Source organism: Cucumis sativus, chromosome 2, assembly GCF_000004075.3.
Source record: "Cucumis sativus cultivar 9930 chromosome 2, Cucumber_9930_V3, whole genome shotgun sequence".
NCBI classification, from domain to species: Eukaryota; Viridiplantae; Streptophyta; class Magnoliopsida; order Cucurbitales; family Cucurbitaceae; genus Cucumis; species Cucumis sativus.
Window position 1 is genome coordinate 24,189,310 of NC_026656.2, and position 22,833 is coordinate 24,212,142.

The following is a 22,833-nucleotide window of genomic DNA, read 5'->3' on the forward strand; positions in this document are numbered from 1 at the left end:
CTTTGAAAATCTCATTTCAACGGTTATTTTTTTGAATTTTTTTAATAAAACATCAATTTATACTATCTAGTCTTTAGAAAGGAACCTTCACGACATAGACTAAAATATGCACTTTTTAAAGTTTGGAGACTAAAATGGATGTTTTTAAGAGTTCAAATATCAACATAGAATAAGATACAAAGTTTAGGGACCAGAATAAAATTTAAACCTAAATTAAACTATGCATGGTAAATGATATGAAAAAAATACTAGTTTTTTTAAACATGAAATATATCTATAAATCCAAGGACGGATCCATTAAGAGGACACGGGGCACGTGTCCCTTACATTATCAATTTTTGTATTTTAATATTAATTTTGAAGTATTAAGTTACAATATATATTAAATTTAGCTTCACATTGCATAGTTTCTAATTTTGCTGTAGTGGTTGTGCCCTTCATGCCCAATCCTTTGGGTGTGAGTTCAAATCTTACAATTATTTTCTAAAAGGAAGATAATTTTTTAAAAAGTGAAAAAAAATTCATCGATAAAATCCTAACTTATTTCCTAGCTCTTATTTGTTATCTAACAATTTTTTTAAAACAAAATGAACAAAGTCGGTGATTCAAACTTCCACTCTCTCAATAACATTCGAGGCAAAAGGTATTAATCTTTCTTTTTTCTTTTCTTTTTTTGATAATAATATTAAATTCACATATTTGCATTACAAAAAATCATGTGAAAATTGTCGGTATTTCTTTATTGCTACAAATATAGTGAATGTTATTGGAGCATCAGTGAAACATCGTGATATTTTTTAGTCTGTTTATTATATAGTGCTTCGTGTCCCCAATATCAAATTTCTGGATCCGCCACTGTCTACGAGACTATAATTCAAGCAATTTCACAAATAAATTAGTACATTAAGTACACTACAAAAATGTTTCCAATATAAATTTCTGGATCGTATTCGTAGTGTCACCAGGATAAGGTATCCAGTTTTATCCATCTACTACAGACCATTTAGGTTATCACTTAAATATGATTCACTTATATTTCTCCACATACATGTTTAGGTTACAGAAGATAACATTGGATGTTAGTTTATTGATTCTGTGGGTTAATGCAACTAAATGTCAAATAAAATAAAATACTTTATTTTACTAAATAAATAAAATATTTGTATAATATATCCAATTACAAACTATAAGACTACAAGATTTAAGGCAAATGATGCTTCAAATGAATGTTTGAAACTTATGTTTTGAAAACGAAAGATTTAAGATGTAATCTTGGAGATGTAGCAGCAGCAATAGATTCTTCATCTTGCTATGCCTCTGCAGCAGCAACAACAGCTACATAAGCTTGTCTTGCTTATTCCATTTTCTTCATTTCCACATCATCTAAGTCATCAATGGAAGGGAAGCTAGCTCTAAGGGAGATGCAATGAAAGATTATAATCTTTGAAAGATCACTGCAATCGTTCTTTGTCAAGCCTTCAAGTAACAACATAAATGATGAAACATCCCCCTGCAAGGACTTGAGCTGTTCTTGAAGTTCTTCTACTTTTGTATTTGATGTTGTTACTTCCCATTGTATCTTCTCCAAGGGAGCTTCCATGCTTATCTGCCACGGGTGTAAAAATATAGGTTGAATCCGAATAACTTGGACTACCCAACCCATCTTATAAGGGTTGGATTGGGTTAGGTTAAAATATGAGTTGAGTTGGATTAAAAAAATTGAAAATTTTCGGGTTGGGATTGGGTCTCGGGTTAGAGGGTTGAAAATTTTGATTCAACCAAACCCAACCGAATTAATATATATATATATTATTTAATAAAATAAAATCTAAAAATTAGGTCTTCCTCCCTCTTCATTCTTCATCCCCTCGGGCCCCGCTCATCTTTCTTCAGTGTGTTCGATTCTTCTCCCTCACAATCTCGTCGTCCACCTCCCTTTTCGATGATTGGTCTTCTCTCTCACATTCGCGTCGTTCACCTCCGTTTTTTGTTACAAAGTAAAAGTAGAAAAGAAAAAAAAACAACACAACTCGACAATCCAATCCATATTTTACGGATCGGGTTGGGTTGGAAACTAATTTCGGGTTATTCGGGTTGTCAATCCATATAACCCGAAAATATGGGTTGGGTTGAGAATGTCTCACAATCGTCTCAACCCGATTGCACCTCATTTATTTGCAAGCTTAATCTTTGCATCTGAAAATTGGGAATGAATAGATTTTTTCGGCATGCTCGTTTACTTTTGCATTTGATGTTGTTACCTCTCTTTTCAGTGTGTCATCAACCACGAGGCTCGCGATTAGAAAGCCTCTTTATCCCAGCTGGCCATGGCGGCCAATGGTTTGAATCTAGGGCTAAGAAAACTATCTCCATCATTTGCAATTATGGAAGAGGAGAGATGGAGGCTAAAGGAATAGAAGATGCGAAACGAGGGAATGGAGGCGACTACATCCCAGTGAGTTAACAAGGCAACAATACCATAAACTAAAACGGAAATATTAATTTTACAAAATTAAATAAATATAAAAATGAGCTTTAGAGGTTTAAAATCTCTTTCATCTACCTTATGAAAAAGGATCAATTTTCTTTTTTTCTTTTTTCTACCGAGATCAAAAATTAGATTTCTTTTAGTGAAAAATAAGAAAAAGTAATTAAATTTATGATTGAATGTATTGATATGAAGCACTTAAATATAATATTAATAATTATTAAGGCTGTGTTTGAGAATCTTACCTGTACTGTGTGATGAAATATCTTTAATAGGTTGAATTAATCTTCACTGTTGATCTCAATTAATTTCCTTCTTTTCCTGAATATACAAGAAGATTAAAGTGACAAAATTTTAAAATATAAAAATGCAATTTATTAATTTGAAAACCATCTCTATATAATTATAATTCTGTACCTCTTATGGATAATAGCATTTATGTCTTGCCCTGGCCAGATTTGAAAACAACATTCATCTATCTCCATGGGATTTCAATTTGGGGAAGCTTAGTATTCCATGTGAAAATGTCTCCATTTCATACGATCCATATATGTACAATACCTCCAACGATGGAAACTTAATCGTACATTTTCCGTTGTCAAAGGATGCTAATCTTGGTAAGCCATATAAGATGATTTCTTTCAGGTGTTTGAAAACAATTTCACCATTTTCTTCTTCTCCTTCTTCTGCTGCAACTATACATCTCATTTCTCTACACTCATGTATTACAGTAGACTCCAAATTTCCCAGATTTTCTGCCACCGAAGAGCTAAACAAGTTCATCATTTTATTGCATCCTCCGACCCTAAGGTACTTCAAATTTAGGAATGTGACTGAGGATGGCAATATGCACTTCAAATTCTCACATCCCCGTATGTCAATGTTTTCCAAACTATCAAAGCTAATTGTGGTGACTTCGCTACTTTCTTTCCACACATGCATAAGCTTTGGAAGATTCCATAATGTCAACTTCTTCAACCTTGCACATCTTTGAACATCATTATTATTGCTTCTACTTAATTCTTCAGTTTCAAACACTTGTATCAGCTTACGAGCATCTTCGATTATAAATTCTTCAATATTGTACAATACTTCACTCATTTCCAATGGCAAACAAACTATGTCATCATCCTCACAACCAATCAGTTTAAGACTTATGAGTTCGGAGAATGATTCTGATTTTTGGCAAAACCTTTTCTTCACTGATTTCAAGCTCAATTCCATATTTCTCATACCCTGGAGGCTTTCAATCTGAAAAGAAACAGAGATTCAAAAACTATTAATTTTCAATTTTATTTTTCTTTATTTCAAAATCCCAGACTTCGTACCTAACATTGTTTTTCCCTTCATTTTATTTTAAGTGGTTTTTTTTTTTTTTTAAATCTAAGATAAGGGTAGAAAAATGACCAAGTATTTAAGAGTCAGTAAAATGGGTTTTAAAGTTAAGGGTAGAGTGGTAATTTGGTTTTATGGCAAATTTGTAATTATTCCGATCTTCTACACCTTCTGTCTTTTAATTAGACAAAAGAAAAGAGAAAGAAAAGAGGGCAGCCGACAGTCAAGAACAGACAAACAGGGAAAGAAAGAGCGAACTTCGAACGGCTTCCCAGTTGACGGTGTTGACTGCCAACGGCATTAGTTTACGGAGGCTTTCGGTGTCGGGTTGGTCGACGGGTTCTTCAGTGTTGGGTCTTGACGGGTTTGTTGGAACGTTGGATCTGTGGCTGGTTTTCTACGAGTTTGGGTCTAGGCATCAGTTCAGCGTTGGTCTCTCAGTCTTTCTTGACGTTTTGGTTGATACTATGGTTGGGTTTGTGGTTAATTACATATTGCTAGTCTTGTTGATTTCTTCGATGTAAGACCAAATAATTGGTCGAACTACTATATACAGCGTTTTTGGTTGGGAGTTTGTTATAGGTAACAGAACTTGGTGTGTTATTTCCAACCGTAAAAAAAACTAGAAATCATGTATTTAGAGTAGATTGTATAACGTATAATTTGGAGGAAATGAAAATGTGATCTTTTCTTAACACAATTGGGCAATATAAATATAATATATCAAATCATAACAAACTAACCACAGTACACCACATATACTAATAAACTCACCAAAGTAAAACAATATATGTTTAATATAACCATTACACTACCCCAAGATGGAGCGTTAGAGAGTAAACACACCCATTTCTTTGGCCATGAGAGATTTAATGGAAGCACTTGGAAGAGCCTTCGTAACAAGTTGAGAAGTCGGTCGGATAGGAAGAACTTTTAAGAAACCAACAACAATTTTATCCCAAACAAAATGACGATCAATCTCGATATGCTATGTACGCTCGTGAAAAGTGGGATTATTGGCGATAAAGATAGCGGCTTGGTTGTCACAAAAAATCAGGGGCAAGCAATGGATAAGTAATGTGTAAATCTCGAAGAAGATGATGAATCCATGTAAGCTCACTAGAAACAGAAACTAATGCATGATATTCAGCCTCACAATAGAAGAACAAGAAATGGTAGTGTATTTCTTGAACTTCCACAACATCATAGTCACCTAAGAACACACAAAAACCAGTTACAGATCGTTGAGTGTCAGGGCATGAACCCTAGTCAAAATCAACAAATGCCTTCAGCTGGAAAGACAAAAAGAGAAGCGATAAAAGAACACCCAGTTTAATTGTGCCTTTAAGGTAATGTAGAAGGTGGTGCACAACTCTCATATATGCTCTTCACAGCGGTTGGCAAGGAATATATTGGCTAAACTTAATTATGAATTGCAAAGCAAATGTCCGGTGGAGCGAGATATTTGAAGATAAAGTACTTGTCCAACAAGTATTCGATAGACAGTGTAGCATCGTCTGAAGATAATAGTACACCGACCTCTTTTGAAAGATGTAAATTAGAAGTCATAGGATATTTAACTGGCTTGGCAGCTAAAAACCTGTGTCCTCTAAAATCTTAAGGCAATATTTTCGATGAGACAAGTAAATGTCATCCTTAGGATTGAAAGGGAGAGTTCCAAACCTAGAAAGAAGTATTTTGCAGTTCCTAAATCCTTTAACAAAAAATGGGAATGAAGCAATCCTTTTGACCTCAATTTTGTTGAAATTAAATTAATCTAAACTTAATACATGAACTTGCATTATTAAATATGCATGAATAGTTGGATACATGGAATAGTTAATCACTAAATACATTGATATATGAAGAGTCACGTGTATTGATATTTATTGTTGATGACTTTTAGCTTGCTTTTCTACGGATATAAATATGTGTAAGGTTTCTCATTTTACAAATGAAAGAAGGTAAGAAATTCAGGTTTAAGAAATATTATTCAATTTCTTTCTTCTCAATTGTGTGAATAAGAGAACAATCTTCTTCTCTTGTTTCTTGATTTGTATTGTGAGGACCTATTAAGTTTCCAACAAATTTTAGCAAAACAAGGTTCGGTAGGCAAAATATCATCCATATATACTAACATAGCAACAAAAGACAAGCCAGAACCTCAAGTAAAACAAACTATATATAGTCTACCTTCGATGGGGAAAAACCATGTAATTTAGAAAAACCATTGCTGAGAAGCTTGTTTAAGACCATAAAGTGGTTTGTTTAATTTATAAACCATGGGTGGACCATTATTTAAAAAGGCATTATTAATATCTATTTGGCATAAACTCCAACTGAATGAAGCAGAAAGAGTTAATAAAATTTCGACAGTTACAATCTTTGCAACTAGAGAAAACGTGTTAGCTAGAATAGTCAATATCTTCTTGTTGGCTACAAACCTTAGCAACAAGGTGAACTTTATAACGATCCACAATGCCATCTGGTTTATACTTGATATGATAAACCCATTTACTTTCAATGGTGTGACGACCTGAAGGAAGAGGAACTAAGGTTCATGTGTTGACTCTTTCAAAAACATGAATTTCATCATCCATGGCACACAGACAATGAGGAAACTTCACGGCTTGATGAAAAAATAATTGGGTTCATAATCAGTTAAAACATGAAGCAAAAAATGTTGATGAGCATAACTTAAATTGACACAAGAAATGTAATAAATGATAGGATACGCCAATGGGGAGAGGAGTTCCAAACAACAAATTACAATGAAATTCCTTTAAAAATCCAAGAGTTTGACATTGTCGTGTAGATCATCAAAGACCAGCATGGGGAATATAATGGCAAGTGGCAAAACTACAACATCATTCTGAGAAGAACCTAAATGAGAACTCATAGGATGATGTGCAATATTGTCTCCAACATCAGTAGAAGGAGAGAGGATTGCTCTCAGTTTGTGAAGTAATATTTTCATTTGAAGCTTCAACTTGAGATGGTTCAACAACAGAAGGAGGAGAAAAAACTTCATGGATCAACATCAGGAACCAAATCAATAGCAGTAAAGGGCAGAACAACCTCTTGAAAAAGGTTACCTTGTAGCATCTCATAAACTTCTTCAGCGGTATGAAAAAATGTCATATTTATGTCACATAAGATAAACCCAAGTAAAATGAGAACAATCATCAATGAAAGTAAAAAAAAAATATGACTGACTAGCATAAGTGGGGAAATTGAAATGACATTTTTTGAAGGAAAAGCCAAAGGCTTCTATTTAGCAAGCGTGAAAATTGAACAATGAGAATATGGAAAAGTAGTAGCCTTAAGTTGTAAAAAATCCTTCAATAAAGCTAAACAATTAGAAGAAAGATGACCCAATCTACTATGTCAAGTTTGAGTCGAAACTGGACACTTTCAAAGTTTTCACGGCTTTGTGTCTATAAATTTGAAAGGAACAAGATAAAGAGATAGTTCGAATTCGCAGTGATCATGGAAGAGAGTTTGAAAATGCAGCTCCAAGTGAGTTCTGTCTCAATCAAGGGATTATTCATGAATTTTAGACTCCTCTTACTCCCCAACAGAATGGGATCATTGAACGCAAAATAGAACTCTACAAGAAATGGCCGAGTTATCCTTCATGCGGAGTCACTTCCGCTGTATTTTTTGGCAGAACCTTTGAATTTGTTAGATTATTTAACAAATATGAAATTAATTTTATTTTTATTTAAAGAAAGGTAAAATATCTTTCTTATATTTATGATTATTTATAAATATGGAGTTAAAAGATCTTCCTTAAATATCTCATTTAAAGAAGAAGACAAAAGATATTTCTCCTATTTAGAATATTTTATCGTAAAGAAGTTATTCTTTCTTGGCTCTTTAAAAACGAGAAGTTCTAAATATAAAATTCATTCTTCACAGTGGTTGTTCAGAAGTTTATATTTTTGGTGAAGAATCTGTAGGAAGGTAAACAAGTTACCTTACCTTCTACATTATGACAGATTATTAAAGATCATCAAGGGATTTGACATAGTATCGATTTATAAGAAATATGAATGAAGGCTAAGATAATTGTATTGCGGTCAATGAATGCAAGAGGAGCCTGAATTCATCTTTGAGGAGATTCAAGTTTACCGTCAGGGGAACTTGAGTTTATATATTTAAGTTATGGTGATAACTTGTTAATATAACTTTAGGATTAAATTACAAACTTTTGAATCTCAATAATATTTTTTATCTAAGCAAAAAAGCCCCTTAGATGTAGGTTGTATTTGTCGGGTTATCAAACCCTTCTATGTTATTTTTGTTCATTTTGTTACGTTAGTTATTCCTGCGGTTAATCACTCATTAGTCATAGCTGAAGGATAATATTTATTGTCTCACCCATTTTTCATATTGCTTGTCATATTCATAACCGTATCTCTCTTCGATCAAGTACTCTCTTTATAAACAATCAACTCTTTAAGGATATTAGCATGAACTCAATACATCCAATATATCTAAAATAACAAAAGAAAGGAAAACATATAGATTAATTATATAAATTTTAAAAATAATCATTTCCTAAACCTTAAATTATTAAACAAATTATCAAATCATTGTTAGTGTAAATAAATTTTGGAGAAAAACATAATAATAAAATAAAAGAAGAAATTGGCAAACAGATTTCAAAAATCATTAAGTGAATTAAAATCATTGAGTATATAATCATTTAAAAATCATTGAGCAAATATGAATTTGGTGAAAAGAAAAAAAAAAAAGAAAGAAAAGAAGGATAGAAGGCGTCTCTTGAAGAGACATATTCAAGAGAGAGAATGGTAGAATGCATCTCTTGAAGAGAGCATTCTAATAATTAAAGACAAGATTTTCACCCGTTTTACTCAATTATCCGAACAAAAAAACTCATGGAACAATCCACGTGCCAAAAGTTGAATTTAAAGCAACATATATTTGGCCATTACATTATTTGGTAAACAACTAAATGTTGAAATTTATGTCCTACAACTCATAGTTTGTTATTCTATTCAATAAAGTGGTTATTAAGAACTTATTAGTGAAAGTAGAATATTGTAATCATGAATCCAATAAACTAAGGTCTCAAGGCTATCTAGTGTAGACTATGTAAAGACATAAATGTAGATCAAGTTCAAGTATATATTCTGGGGACACTATGAATGCGGCCCTCTTTGTAGTTAGTACAAACGATATGAACTTAAATCGTTTAAATAGAGACATGGAAGTGGGGGACATCTTATGTAAAGAGTTTACATAAAGAATGGAACCATAAAATAGTCACTTTTAAGTTATAACAATGTTGACTATAAAAACCGACTATTTTGATTATTGACGACCTGGGTAACTAATCTTAATTATGAGCTAATTATGAACTTCTGTTAAAATAAAATTATCCTTAGATCTGCATAGATAAGCGCAACTCAATAATGGATGGATGACTAATAAATGAAATTATCCTGAGCTCAATAAGCCTCTTATTTCAGAGGTAATTAGATCGGGTAGATGGCTAGAGACATATGGTGCAAGACAAAATTTACTTCTACTCGTTTTAGGGATAGTAAATAGGTTGTTCCCTTAAGATCTGAATCCAAGTCTAGAACAAGGGGACCCATCTCTCATTAGGCCAAGAGAGATTCGATTTATAGGTTGGACCTAAACTCAATTGTTCAATAACGTGGATCGGTGGAACTTAATGAGCAAAATGTAGTCACTAGGGTAAAATAATATTTTGACTCAACCAAGATTACAAACAACATTTGAAGGATTAACTTATCGATCATGGTTATATCAAATGGACACAAATATATCTATAGTGAGAGGGGTTCAACTAAGGGACTTTAGTATAATGACTCGTTAGTTAACAAATATTGATTAGCTCGGTCTAAAAGAGTTTAGTCAGTTAATCTAGAATTGTTGGAGCTCATGATATCTATAGGTCCATTGGGTTCCCCTCTTAGTTCATATGGAATTAACTTAGAATAATATGATTGAATAGTTTGAAATGTTCGAATTCGATAAAGAGAGAGAAATCGTCAAGTATATGTGATATAGTCATCGGTTATAAGTTTGAGATAGAGCTTTAAGTTTTAATGTGAATTAAATATTAAAAATATGAATACGGATTCATAATCGGAAGCTCGAAATTGATGGAAATGATCAAAGTTGTAAAAAGGCAAAATGTTGACTTTTGATTTTGAAAATTCAAACTTTGACTGGTTTTATATTTAAATATAATTTGAATTTCAAAAAAATCAATGTGCATTCAAACTCGGGAGGTCAGAATTAGTCAATATTGACAAAATGGTAGAAAGTCAAAATGTTGACTTTTTACTTGAAAAGTTAAAGTTTGACTTTGATTTGAATGGTCAAATGAACCATATTGACCTTCAACTAAAGTTAAAAAGTGGCAACATAAGATCAAGACAACATTTTTGGTGAACTAATGGTTAGTGGAATGTAAAGTGTTGAGATTTTGTGAACTAATTACATGCTTTTTTTTTTCTTCATGTAATTAGGTTATTTAAAGGACTTATTTCAAATAGTTTTCAACCTCAAGACCAACACTTTTACCCATGCATCCCAACCTAAAACTTCAATCTGATTCTGGAGAAATACTCTCTGACCCATCAGCATACAAATGTCTCATTGGTAGACTTCTACACCTCACTGTCTCACGTCCAAACATTACCTTTGCAGTACATAAGTTGAGTCAACATGTAGCTCAACCTCGACAGACACATTTGCTTTCTGTTCAGGTGCTCTTACGGTACTTAAAAGCATTCAGTGACGTAGATTGGACGTCATGCATTGACTCCCAAAAATGTACCACTAGCTTTTGCATATTCATGAGAGAAGCATTAATATCCTGGAAGGCAAAGAAACAAAGTATTGTATCGCGCTCTTCAGTAGAAGCAGAATATCGTGCTTTTGCCACAACAACCAATGAACTTAGCCGGATAAATCAATTAATGAAGGACCTTCACATTTCGTCTCCATCACCTATTGTCATATATTGTGACAATGATGCAGTCGTCTACATTGCCTCCAATCCCATTTTTCATGAACGTACGAAACACATCGAGTTTGATTATCACTTTGTTCGTGAAAATGTCCTCCAACATAAGATCAAGCTGCCGCCAATACGTTTTAGTCAACAACTTGCTGACATCTTCACCAAACCACTTTCGTCTCATGCTCTTACTCCTTTACTTTTCAAGATTGGTGTAGTCAATCCATTAAGTCCATCTTGAGGGATATTAGAGTTAACTAACCTAGTTAGATTTTAGTAAGCATTATTGTTGTTACACTGGTATATTTATGTTATTAAAACAGTTGTAATAATTGGCTATTTATATGCCCTATTCATTTCAAATAAATCAAGAAATGGTTTATTTACCTTCAATAAAAGAAGTAAGAAAATTTCTTATCCCTTCTCTTGCTCTCTCTGTTTCCCAAGGAGAAAAAAAAAGGGTTAATTTTTTTTTTTAAAAAAAAACAATGATAATAATAACAAATAAGAATAAACTTTTCCTCCTTCCTTTTTTTCTCTGTCTATGTTTCAAAAAAATAGAAGAAAAACTGGCTAAAGGTCATATCTATAGCTAACTAAAGAAAGTCACTAAAATCACCATAAAAAATGCAACCACAAATATTAAATAAATAAATAAAAACCAACTTTTTTTTTTTTCTTTTTTGGTGTGGGGAGGCTAGTGAAGGAGGAGATGTAGAGATTATTTTTTTAAAAAAATCTTGTTGTTAAATGATCAAATGTAACCTTATTTATAGACAATTTAAAATCTATTTAAAAATATAAAATTAAATATGTGATTGATTAGGTTATTGAGAGTCGATAACCCTATGATATTTCTCTGATAACCCTCTGATAATCTTTTGATAACCGTCTAAGATCACTAATTACTTGTCATATTTGTTATATTCACAATATGTAAAAGAAGATATTATGAACGGTTTTTTCTAAATTAATCCATGGTTAAATTAGAATAAAAAATGGTCGGGGGTTTTAGGTTGAAAAAGAAAAGAATAATGGGAAAAAGGAAAAAATAGTAATTTACTAGAAAAGGTTGGAAAAATTGATAAAAGTAGCAAAAAAAAAATTAGTTTAGATTTGAGTAAAAATTGAAAATATATATCTGAATAAGTTTTTTGAAAAGATAAAAAAATTAAATAAAATTTTGGAAGATTTGAAAAATGGTGGAATGTTGGTCTAATGTCTACAAGATGTACCGTGAAAACCCAAAACAATCGATCTAGCCACGAGATGGACCGAGAAAAGGAGTTTTAAAAAAGTGTGCTACTTTTGACAAATTTCCAGATAAATGTGGGAGGAGGGGTTTAGTATGAGAGGTGTTTTAGTAATTTTAGTATAACATGAAAAATCGTATGAATTCTCGGTGAATCACTAAAAAATCTATTTTCTCAAATTTTGGTTTTGAATGTTTTCTTTATAACAATTTATTTTTCAAATTTTATCAAACGCTCGAAAATGTAATCCAACCATATACCATAAAATAGTTTGGAAAGATATGAATTACCTTATCAATAATTCAACCAACATTGTGCAGGTATAAGCAAGAATGGTTGAGAAGTAGCTATCTCTAAAAAGTTAGGTGCAAAATAGACCACACAAAATAACTCCGCCCAAGAGATTGAATATAATAGAAGTCCCATTTGTAAAGAATAGTCAAGCAAGCAAAAGGACAAATAGGGCAACAACTTGTAAGCAACAATAAGAACACTTCTGCAGAGTGCAGCTGCACACATTTTCTTACCAAACTTGATATCTCATCATCATTATTAACAACCAAAAGGACGAAAGAAAGAAAGACAATTGAAGGACGAAAGAAAGAAAGACAATTGCACTTGTACTTCCCAATATAATACATGGGAGAGAATTTAGATTCACTAAATTAAAAGTAGGAAAAATGGGAATGAATGAAGTTGATAGTATAAATTTGATGTCAACCAAAACAAACAAGTTTGTCATGTACTTTCAATGTAACTATTGATTAATTACAAAATTCTATAAGGTATAAAAATTGGATAACTAACAATAAAAGTTGTGAACAAGTAAATTGGTGATTAATTAGGGGAGGGCTAGTTGATAATTTTGGATATACTTAAAAAGTATCCATATCAAATCTTATCCTTTGCTCAAAATCTTATCTTTAGTTTGTTGTGTATAATATTTTGTCATTATGAGAAACATGTAGTAGTTGGTGTCAATCAACAAATACTTGGAGGAAAAAAATAAAGACTTTGATTTTATACTAAAACATCTTTTAGCTTGTTTACAAATATGCAAATTCAATTGTGAATTAATTGCATGAATGCTCAAAATTTGACATTAATTACAATTTAGAAAGTAACAATAATAGACCACAAAGGATGGTAGGACTTTCGTGTTTTCTTCCCTTGAAAAAGGCCGTATGTATTATCAACTCTTTTTCATATAAAATGACAAATTTTGGTAAATGTCTAACTCGCCTTCTCACCTCATGTGTACGTCACTAATTAAGTTATAATATGATTACTCCAAAAAATTAGATCAATATTGCTAGAGCTAATTATCAAAATATAGCAGTTTTCAAACTAATTATTAACATATTATTGTTTTTGTTTTCATTTTCATGAAATTGAATTTTATTTTGAAATAATATCTTTTTTAAATTAGTTTTTATTTTACGCACCAAATAAATTTTTTTTTTTTTAACAAAATCAAATGTTAGTTTTTTAATTTAAATAGCCATTTATTTTTCTCTCTCCAATCAAAAATTAATTTTTAAAAAAATCAATTTTATTGTTATTCAAATTTATTGAAAAGATATATTTATTGAATTTTTTAAATTGATGAAATTTTGTTCGACCTTTTTCTTTAATTTGTAAATTTATGTTTACATTAATTTTCTAATTTGTGCATATTTATAGTTGTAATCCACAATTTTTGTATTAATTAAAGGTCGTAAATTGATAGTATGTACTTTCAATTGAAAAATAATTAAAAATTAAAACAAAGTATCCAATACAGTAATTTAACAATTTTCTTTCAATAAAAAATAAGATCAATCTGTACTAAATATTTTGTTGATTAAAATTAGTTGTTACAATTTTTTTCTACCAAAAATTAATAATTTGCATGAAAAAAAAAAGTAGAAATGAGTATTAATTATTCGGGTTGTCAACTTAACAAACTCGAAAACATGACAACCAATTTACAACTCTAGTTAAAACAAACCGATAAAAAATATAAAATATTTTTTAATTTATTAAGTAAGGAAAAAACTATAATATATTTAGAGAACATATGTTAAATGATAAAGTAAATATTCTTCTGATGAAAAAACTATATGGTAGATAATATATTTAGAGAATATATATGTCATGTCTATTTTTAGTGTTGAATTTTATGAAATGTGATCCTGCTATTTTTTTAATACCAAAATTTTAAAGGATCCAAATTTCAAAATTCATCTTTTAAAGTTAATAATATATTATTCAATTTAATTGCTCTACTATTATATTTATAATTTTAATAACTTTTAAATTTGAAATGGTAACTTTTAATTGTATTTTTAGAAAAGTTTGAATAAAACCATATCCAATTTTTTCCTTCATCATTTTTTTTTTATCTGGTTGTAGGTGAATTTTTTTAAAAAATTATTAAAACGTAGTCATCATATTTCAAAAGAAAAAAAAAACTCAAATGAATTATAACGATATTAAAAATACATTATAACCATTATCCATCAAAGAAAATTAATTATTGGTTTAAAAAAATTTAATTTTTGGAAATGAACTACCAATTTCTTAATAATAATTCAATATGTTAGAGAAAGATTTCTCATTTTAGCTTAAATCGATTAATCTCGAGTTCCACTTTTGCCAAGCCTTAGAAATATAATTGAAATTTAATATAATTGATAATTTTAATATAAAATAGAATTAAGAAAAATAATTAAAATAAAAGTATAGAAATTAAATAATTATTAGTTTGAGTTTTAATTAACCCAAACCATAAAATTGATGAGTATAAATGAATTTGTTTTGCATTTAGATTTAGAATTGTGTGGATATATAAAGAGTTAAAGTTTGTTAGATGCATTATGAGACCTCCAATAAGTAAGTAAGTAAGTAGTAATACAATAATGGAATGGTGCAAGTGGGTATTAATAGCATATGTTTGGTATTTAAGTTGTGGGTAGTATATGTTTGGCAATGTCCTGCTTAATTTTCTGACTTTTCATTACACTGCTTGCTACCATGAATCAAACTGTTTTTTCTTTGTTCAATAATTGAATGTGGAGATTCCATCTTTCATATTTTAGTTGAGATTATAAGAAAAATTATTTAGTTTAAATTGATCCGTTGTTTCATTCATATCCATATCTTAACTTTTTCATCTTCCTTTCTCATTTTCACACCAAATAAAAATGCAAATTAAATTAAATGTGTTACTAAAAGAATTTAAATAAATAACGACATACTCTCAAAATGACAACAAAATTGTAAATCTTGTATTCAAGTCGTTATTTTTAAAAAATTTTAAAAAATAAATCAACCATTGCTATCAAAATAAAAATGATAAATATTGCACTCTCAAAACTAGCAACCATTGGTTCTCACAAGTAACAAAGTGTGATAGAAAAATGATTGCCATGGAAATGGAATAATCCGTATTAATGACTAAATTTGATTATTTCGGTTATGGATGATCTAGATAACTCGACTTTAATCCTGAGTTAGCTATGAACTATTGTTTACATAAGATTATCCTCAGATCTACGTAGGTGAGAATAGTTCTTTAGCGCTAATCTAATAGACCTTCCATTGTAGGGGTACAGATCGAGTGGATAGCTAGGGACGTAAGTGCAATACGAAATTTACAACTCATACCCGCTTTTAGGATCGGTAGATTAGATTGTAACAATGCAAAAGCTCTAATTAGAAATTAGACACAATCAAAAAAGCATTTAAGCATATACCCCAATCTAGAATCTGACTCTGAAATACCAAATGATATGAAAACCCTAAAATTTAAAATTTAGGAACTCAATTGAGTGAACCTTAGTATCAAATTCTAAAATCCTCAAATCAATTTGATATCAATCCAAGGGAAGAGATTAGATTTGGATTACCCTTTGATGGATCGAAGACCAACAGACAAGGAGAACTAGTTTCTCACTTCAAGTTCGAACACTCCACAAGCAAAGTGATCAAACTTACTTGAATGTTTTTGGTATGCAACAACCTAAATCAAGAATTGCAAAATGATGATAACAAGGTTATGTCATCTACCATATAATTTCTATTGATAGAAAAAAACCCTAAAACTTCAATGAAAAAAAAAGTACTTTAAACAACCTAAAAGCAAGACTTAAATAGCCACCCAATAAAACTCTAATGCATTTTAACAAGTTTAAATTAATAGTCAATGTTATTTAAAGTTACATCCCAATTGTTAAATAAAATCTAATTAATAGTTTGATGTTTGGCCTATTCATATCATATTTGGTTAATAGGTTGGATCTTAAACCAATTGTTTATTAAAGGATCATTGAGGCGTAAGGAACAATATGCAATCTCAAGGGTAAAAATTGATCCAACCGAAATTACGAACAACTTACGAAAGAGATTGACTTACTAATTAAGAGAATAGCTACATATTATAGTGGACAATTTTGATTAGCTACCGAATATTTATTAGCTTGATTAAAAAAGTTTAGTCAATTAATTTTGGATCATGGGAGCTTATGATTTATAGGTCCATTAAGTTCAATAGATGAATTTGAATTAGTTGGGTAAAAGAGGCCGCCCTCTCATGTAACCCCACATCATTTTAGACTTAAATTACTTTTCATGAAAGAAAAAAACAAACGTCTGTCCTTTCTTTCAGTATCTTCTCTCTCAGCATCTCCCTGTTTGCTTTACGTTCCCAACAAATTGGCATCTATATTATATAACCAACAACAATGAACCTCACCGCAGCAACTCCAATCCATACCTCCTCCTATCCCCCTTCCTCTCTCCATTCCAATCCCTTCAACTCCATCTCTCCCCGCCCTTCCTTTTCTTCCTTCACCCCTCGCCGCTTCTCTCCTCTCCTTGCCTCCTCCTCCGCCGCCACCACCCCGCCCTCCCTCCACATGGACTCCCATCGCCTTCACAAGGGAATCGCCGAGTTCTACGACCAATCCTCTGGCCTTTGGGAGAACGTTTGGGGCCAACATATGCACCATGGATTTTACGATCCTCATTCTTCCGTTTCCCTCTCCGATCACCGCGCTGCGCAAATCCGGATGATTGAGGAGACGCTTCGCTTCGCCGGTGTGGAGGCGGCGACTGCTGTCGTGGATGTTGGGTGTGGGATTGGGGGAAGTTCTAGGTATCTGGCCACCAAGTTTGGGGCGAAATGTAGAGGTATTACTTTGAGCCCTGTTCAAGCTAAACGGGCCCAAGAGATTTCTGCCGCTGAAGGATTAAGTGATAAGGTGTGTATGGTCTTTGAATCATTTTTGTTCTGGTTTGTTCTGGTTTGTTCTTATTTGTGCTGGTTTCTTTTTCTACATTTCTTCTTTTTGCTTTTTTTTTTTTAAGATTTTCCGTGACGCTTTTGTTTTGACGTTTACTTTGATTGGATACTAAACTTGGAAATTAGTCCTCAATCAACTAATACAACCAAAATAACGAGTACCTTCTAGATTAGTCCTTTCCAAGTTTGATTGCCCATATAATTACTATATTTCAGATTCTTTGTTACAAGTTTGATCTATTTTAGTTCTATGTGACAGTGTTTTTGAAGTAAGCTTGAGTTATCCCTAAAATGAATATGGAAAAAGTATTTGTTGGGTGGGAAACATAGGTCTAACAAGCAAAGCTAAAAATTTGAACATCTGGCCGCTCAGTCAAAAGATGTGACTAAACCAATAAAACCATATTGATGTTAAGTGAAAATGGTAGGAAAAGTCAAAAGAATCCTTTTGTCCACTTTTTTAAGTTCAACAATATGTGAAAGTGAAAGCGAGAGAACACTGGTGTTTAATGTTTTGTGATTATTGTAGAAGACTTAAACCATCATAAGTTGGTCTAGTGGTTAAAAGGGTAACATAGTTTCAATATCTAATTAAGAGGTTATGGTTCAATTCATTGTGGTCACCTATTTAGGAATTAACTTTTTATTAGTTTCTTCGACACCCAATCGTTCTGTAAGATTAGTGTAAGATTAGTCGAGTTACACGTAAGTTGATCCGAACACTTACATATATAAAATGAAAGATTTGACATGTGGGATTGACATGAGTTTGAGGAGGATTATTGGTGAGTGGTAGGTATGTTTTGAAGTGGCAGATGCTCTGAACCAACCATTCTCAGATGGGGAATTTGATCTGGTATGGTCCATGGAGAGTGGGGAGCACATGCCTGACAAATCCAAGGTGATTTTTTTTTTTTTTCTTTTTCTCTATACTCTCTCACTTTTTATTATAACTTCCCTTTGTTTTAGAAGTTAGGTGTTTGTTTGTGTACTGTGTCTTTATCTGTGCTTTGATGATATATGCTTCTTTCACACCCTACAGTTTGTCAGTGAACTAGTTAGAGTTACAGCCCCAGGTGGCACTATAATTATAGTTACATGGTGTCATAGAGACCTTGGGCCTTCTGAGAGTTCCTTGCAGCCATGGGAGTTGAAGCTTCTTCAGAAGATTTGTGATGGCTTCTATCTCCCCGCTTGGTGTTCCACTGCTGATTATGTCAAATTACTCCAATCCCACAATCTCCAGGTACTATTTATTATATAGAGCTATCACATCTATTTATTATTGATGCTCCTTCAAATTTAAACACGCTGTAAACTGAGTTGGTGCCGATAAAAAGTAGTTCACTCACAACCGTTAAAATTATAATTGAAGAAATTGAAGGAAGCCAAGGCATGTGGTGGGGAATGATGAGAGTTAATTTTGGGATGTAAGGGAAGGAACATATTGATAAAAAAAAGTTGAATATTTTATATTATATATTTAAGAATAGTATTGGAAAAGCAAAGATGATGTAAAGAAAAGGGATTTGTGTTGATAGGATATAAAGAGAGCAGATTGGTCTGAAAATGTGGCTCCTTTTTGGCCAGCAGTTATTCGCTCTGCATTCACTTGGAAAGGCTTCACATCACTCTTACGAACTGGTAAATATCTCTCACATTAATATAAATAAACAAAACAAATCAAATCTTCTTGTACAATTATTTTTAAATATAGTAAAATAAAAATTTATTTATTTTAAAGTTTGTGTATTTCTTTGCGGTTAAAAACAGATTTTTTTATGACTTGAAAAGCAAAGTTGATTGAGTTGGTTTATATTATTTGTTGTTACAATTAGGATGGAAAACAATAAGAGGAGCACTAGTAATGCCATTGATGATTGAAGGTTTCAACAAAGATCTCATCAAATTTGCCATTATTACTTGCCGTAAGCCACAATGAAGAAGAAGCTAATTCTTCATAGACTTCCATAACCAAAACCAATCACTATAAAACCTCACAATCAAATTATTCCCTCCTAGTAATTCTTCTCCCTTTTATTTTCTTTTTATGTTGCATTTCTTGCCTTACTACTTATTTTGTAACATTTTTTTCACGAGTTACTTCCTTTCTTTATATTAGAAATGGGTTAGATTTTTTCCTCATCCTTCAACTTGTTTTTCTTTATGTATATCAATTGGTGTTAATAGGTGAAACATTATTCACATTATCCTTTGTAATTGCTAGAGATAATTTGTATATTTAGTGAAGAAGCTTACGTTAATTCCTATTGAATTATGTATTCGCTTTTTATAATCTAAACAAAATAAAATTGATTAAAGGTTACGACAAAAGTAAAAACACATCACAATCTTTTTTGACGATATTTATGAAGATATAAATAGATATATATAGCAGTAGTTTGCATACATATCAAAAGTTTCCAACCATTATGGAATTATTGGAAGTTGTTTATTAGTCCAAAAAATAATGTGGGGGAATCTAGACAATATCATGTGTGGGATAGAATTAAAAAATGTGGAGAGTTTGGATTTTGGCGTTTTCGTTAATTTCTTGTCCATATTTCTTGATAAGGGTTAATGGTTTTTAATTCAAACGATTCTTTTGTTTAAGATGTGAAGTTCTATTAATTTGCACTTAAAACAAAGTTAACCATTATAGTTTTAACTATTACGAAAATAACATACCATTTTAATTTTATGTTATTTTGTTACTTTTAAATTGCTCAAATCTTAATCCACATATTTTTAATGGTTTAATATCAAGGCTTTTCACAGTGTAAGTTTAAAATATTTGGTCCATACCACAAACTTATATGCTTTTACAAAAATGGTAAAAACAAAAAATTCAAACGGCATAATACACATTTGATACATTACTATTATACACTTGAGAGACCTATGATATACACTTAATATACTAAACACATTCCATTCTATAAATTGATCAACTTACTTACAAAAATATCACATTGTTTTAGATATTACCAAAATGTGATTAGACATATTTACTTAATTACCCTTCAATTAAATTTTTTTAATATCTTATCATTTTCATCATTTATATATATAAATATGTGTATTAGGTATATCGGGTGTTTCGGATATATCACTTAGTTGGACTTGTCCATATTTCTTGATAAGGTTAATGATCATCGGGATGTTTTTAAAGATAACAAAATGAACTAATTTATTTACAAATATAACAAAATTTTATTTTCAATTTGTGATAGACTACCTCTCATTTTACTGATAGATCATTCATAGATGTCTATCTTGGTGTATTGTAGTCTTTCACTGATAGAAAATAAAATTTTCTTGTCTTTGTAAATATTTTTAATAGTTTTATCATTTAAAACAACCCCTCAAGATTTCTTTGACAATTAATTAAGAAAACATATATAGAACACAATAATGTCAAATTTTGTTTTTTTACTTTTTTTTTTTTAAAAAAAAATTATATAAGTATATTGTTGGAAAAATCAAACCCGTAACCTTGAAATTATAATACATATACTATGTCACTCAATCATATGTATTAACCCACAAAACCTGCAATAAGCTAACATCCAATGTTATCTTCGGTAACTTAAACATGTATATGAAGACATATAGATGAATCATGTTTAAGTGATAACTTCAACGATTTGTAGTAGATGGATAAGGTTAGATACCTTATCCTAGTGATACTATGAATACAACTCATGCTTGGTAGTTGTTACAAGTCGTTCTAAAGTGCTACAAATGTGTTATGATTTTGATCTTTCATGTCGAGGACATCAGAGTGAGTGTATTTTATACAAAGAGTTTGTATAAGACCAAACCATGAAATGAATAGTTTCGCTTATTAACACAGTTACTATAAGAGGTTACATTATACTAGCTGGGGTGATCATAGGTGACTTGACCTAAATCTTGAGTGAGTTGTGAACTTCTGCCTAAGAAGATGGTCCTTTGATCTACATGGGTAAGGGTGGCCTATGTTGCTGACTCAATATGCCTACCATTCTGAGAATTCACTCATTCTCTATAGGTACGAAGACTGAGTAGAAAAATTATTCTCTTAAGGGCTGATTCTATGGGATGAGCATAATGTGGCATCACACTCTCTTTTGGCTCTTAAGGAGTTCAATTATAGCGTGACTATAACTTTTTGTTCATTAGAGGGATCAGTTGTACTTAAGGAGTTTGATATAAATATAGGGGGCAAAACAATAATTTTTGAAGAGTCATTGCAGTGTTGATTAGTTATATTTAATGGATATAGAAAAATATCTAAAGTAAAAAGAGTGCAACGGTTAGTCTTTAATAAAATGATCGATAGTTAATGAATGAAGATTAATTTAATTAAAGAGTATAATAAGTTAATCTTGTATAATTGGAGGTTCAATTTATAGGTCCAAGAATTAATAAAAATAAAATTTATTTTGATTTAATTTAAATTGTTGAAATTGATTAAAGAGAATAAATTATTGTATATGATACAATTAATATAATCTATTTAATAGATTATAATATAAAGTTTTATAAGAGAAGTTAATGTTTTAATATGATTTAAATAATAATAATAAGATGAATAAGATACATAAATAAACTTATAAGTAATATGATAATAAGAGATGAAGTATGTTAAGGTATCAAGCTATTGTGTATGGGTGATCGTTTTCAGTTATAAATGTAGAAAATGAATATCTACAGAGCAATGGGTGAAAGAGACATTGAGAATGGCATGAGAAGAAAAGTTTAAAATAGAAGAAGGTAACATAAGAGAGAATTCCAATTGTACAGGCCAACATTTTTAGATTTAATTTTCAAAAAATGAGAAGGGGAAAGAGTAGGAATTTGAATTTGTGAATTTGAAAAACATAAATTTTATTGGATATTCTATCAAACGGATACTACATTATCACACCAAAAGAGTATTTCAAAACTATGTGAAAGAGAGAGTCAATCATTGAGAAAAAAACACAATCTAAAACTAACTTTAAGGGGTTATTTGGGGTAAGGAGTGACTTATAATAGTCCGATTTTAATAGTTTTTGTTGGAGTATAGAGCATTATAGTTTGTGTTATTATAATATGTGTTTAGGGTGCAGAATATTATATAGTTTGTGTTTTATAATCTGTATGTTTGGAGTGAAAGTTATTATAATCCGAGTTTTTCGCTGTCTTTTTTTGGCATGTACATGAAACATACATTTTCCCAAAATTGATTTTATTAAATGTGAACTATAATGTTCATTTAATAAACTTAGCACAGTGCTTGTAACAACTCAAACTTTTAAACTAAATTGAAATCACTACTCAAAAGACAAATAACGAAAGACATTCTCTTGGAATGATAAAATTAGTATCAAATAAATGTTCGAAAGACATAAAATTGACAAAACCAATAAAAATAATGTGAAAACATGACTCGTAGGTTCTAAAACTTTTTAATGAAAATAAA

At 31.0% G+C, this 22,833-nt stretch overlaps 1 protein-coding gene and 2 long non-coding RNA genes across 4 annotated transcripts; 2 read left to right on the plus strand and 1 right to left on the minus strand.

Annotated features, from left to right (window-relative positions):
• Positions 1–1,116: 1,116 nt before the first annotated feature.
• On the minus strand, positions 1,117–3,024 carry LOC116402009. Its single transcript, XR_004214366.1, has 3 exons — positions 2,906–3,024; positions 2,734–2,809; positions 1,117–1,606 (listed from the first exon to the last, which is right to left on the minus strand). It is a non-coding gene; the product is annotated as an uncharacterized LOC116402009 (long non-coding RNA).
• LOC116402008 lies at positions 2,941–4,518 on the plus strand. The gene is made up of 2 exons (XR_004214365.1): positions 2,941–3,105; positions 3,220–4,518. It is a non-coding gene; the product is annotated as an uncharacterized LOC116402008 (long non-coding RNA).
• A 12,209-nt stretch (positions 4,519–16,727) lies between these two features.
• On the plus strand, positions 16,728–19,659 carry LOC101205148 (tocopherol O-methyltransferase, chloroplastic). 2 transcript variants are annotated; one of them, XM_031881431.1, is made up of 5 exons: positions 16,728–17,343; positions 18,181–18,285; positions 18,427–18,630; positions 18,978–19,028; positions 19,223–19,659. In XM_031881431.1, exons 1-5 carry the CDS (start codon positions 16,825–16,827, stop codon positions 19,235–19,237), a joined length of 894 nt encoding a protein of 297 aa, XP_031737291.1. In that variant the 5' UTR covers positions 16,728–16,824; the 3' UTR covers positions 19,238–19,659. The 2 variants fall into 2 exon arrangements, with proteins under 2 accessions (XP_031737291.1, XP_004151846.2); XM_004151798.3 differs by having other exon boundaries at positions 16,734–17,343; positions 18,926–19,028.
• Positions 19,660–22,833: the final 3,174 nt, after the last annotated feature.

What these genes read in the sequence shown, in the direction of transcription:
- LOC101205148 (XM_004151798.3), top strand. Translation starts at nt 16,825, where the DNA reads ATGAACCTCACCGCAGCAACTCCAATCCATACCTCCTCCTATCCCCCT. An exon ending in CTGAAGGATTAAGTGATAAG is followed by an intron (nt 17,344 to 18,180) that starts GTGTGTATGGTC and finishes GGTGAGTGGTAG; the next exon opens with GTATGTTTTGAAGTGGCAGA. An exon ending in CACATCACTCTTACGAACTG is followed by an intron (nt 19,029 to 19,222) that starts GTAAATATCTCT and finishes TGTTACAATTAG; the next exon opens with GATGGAAAACAATAAGAGGA.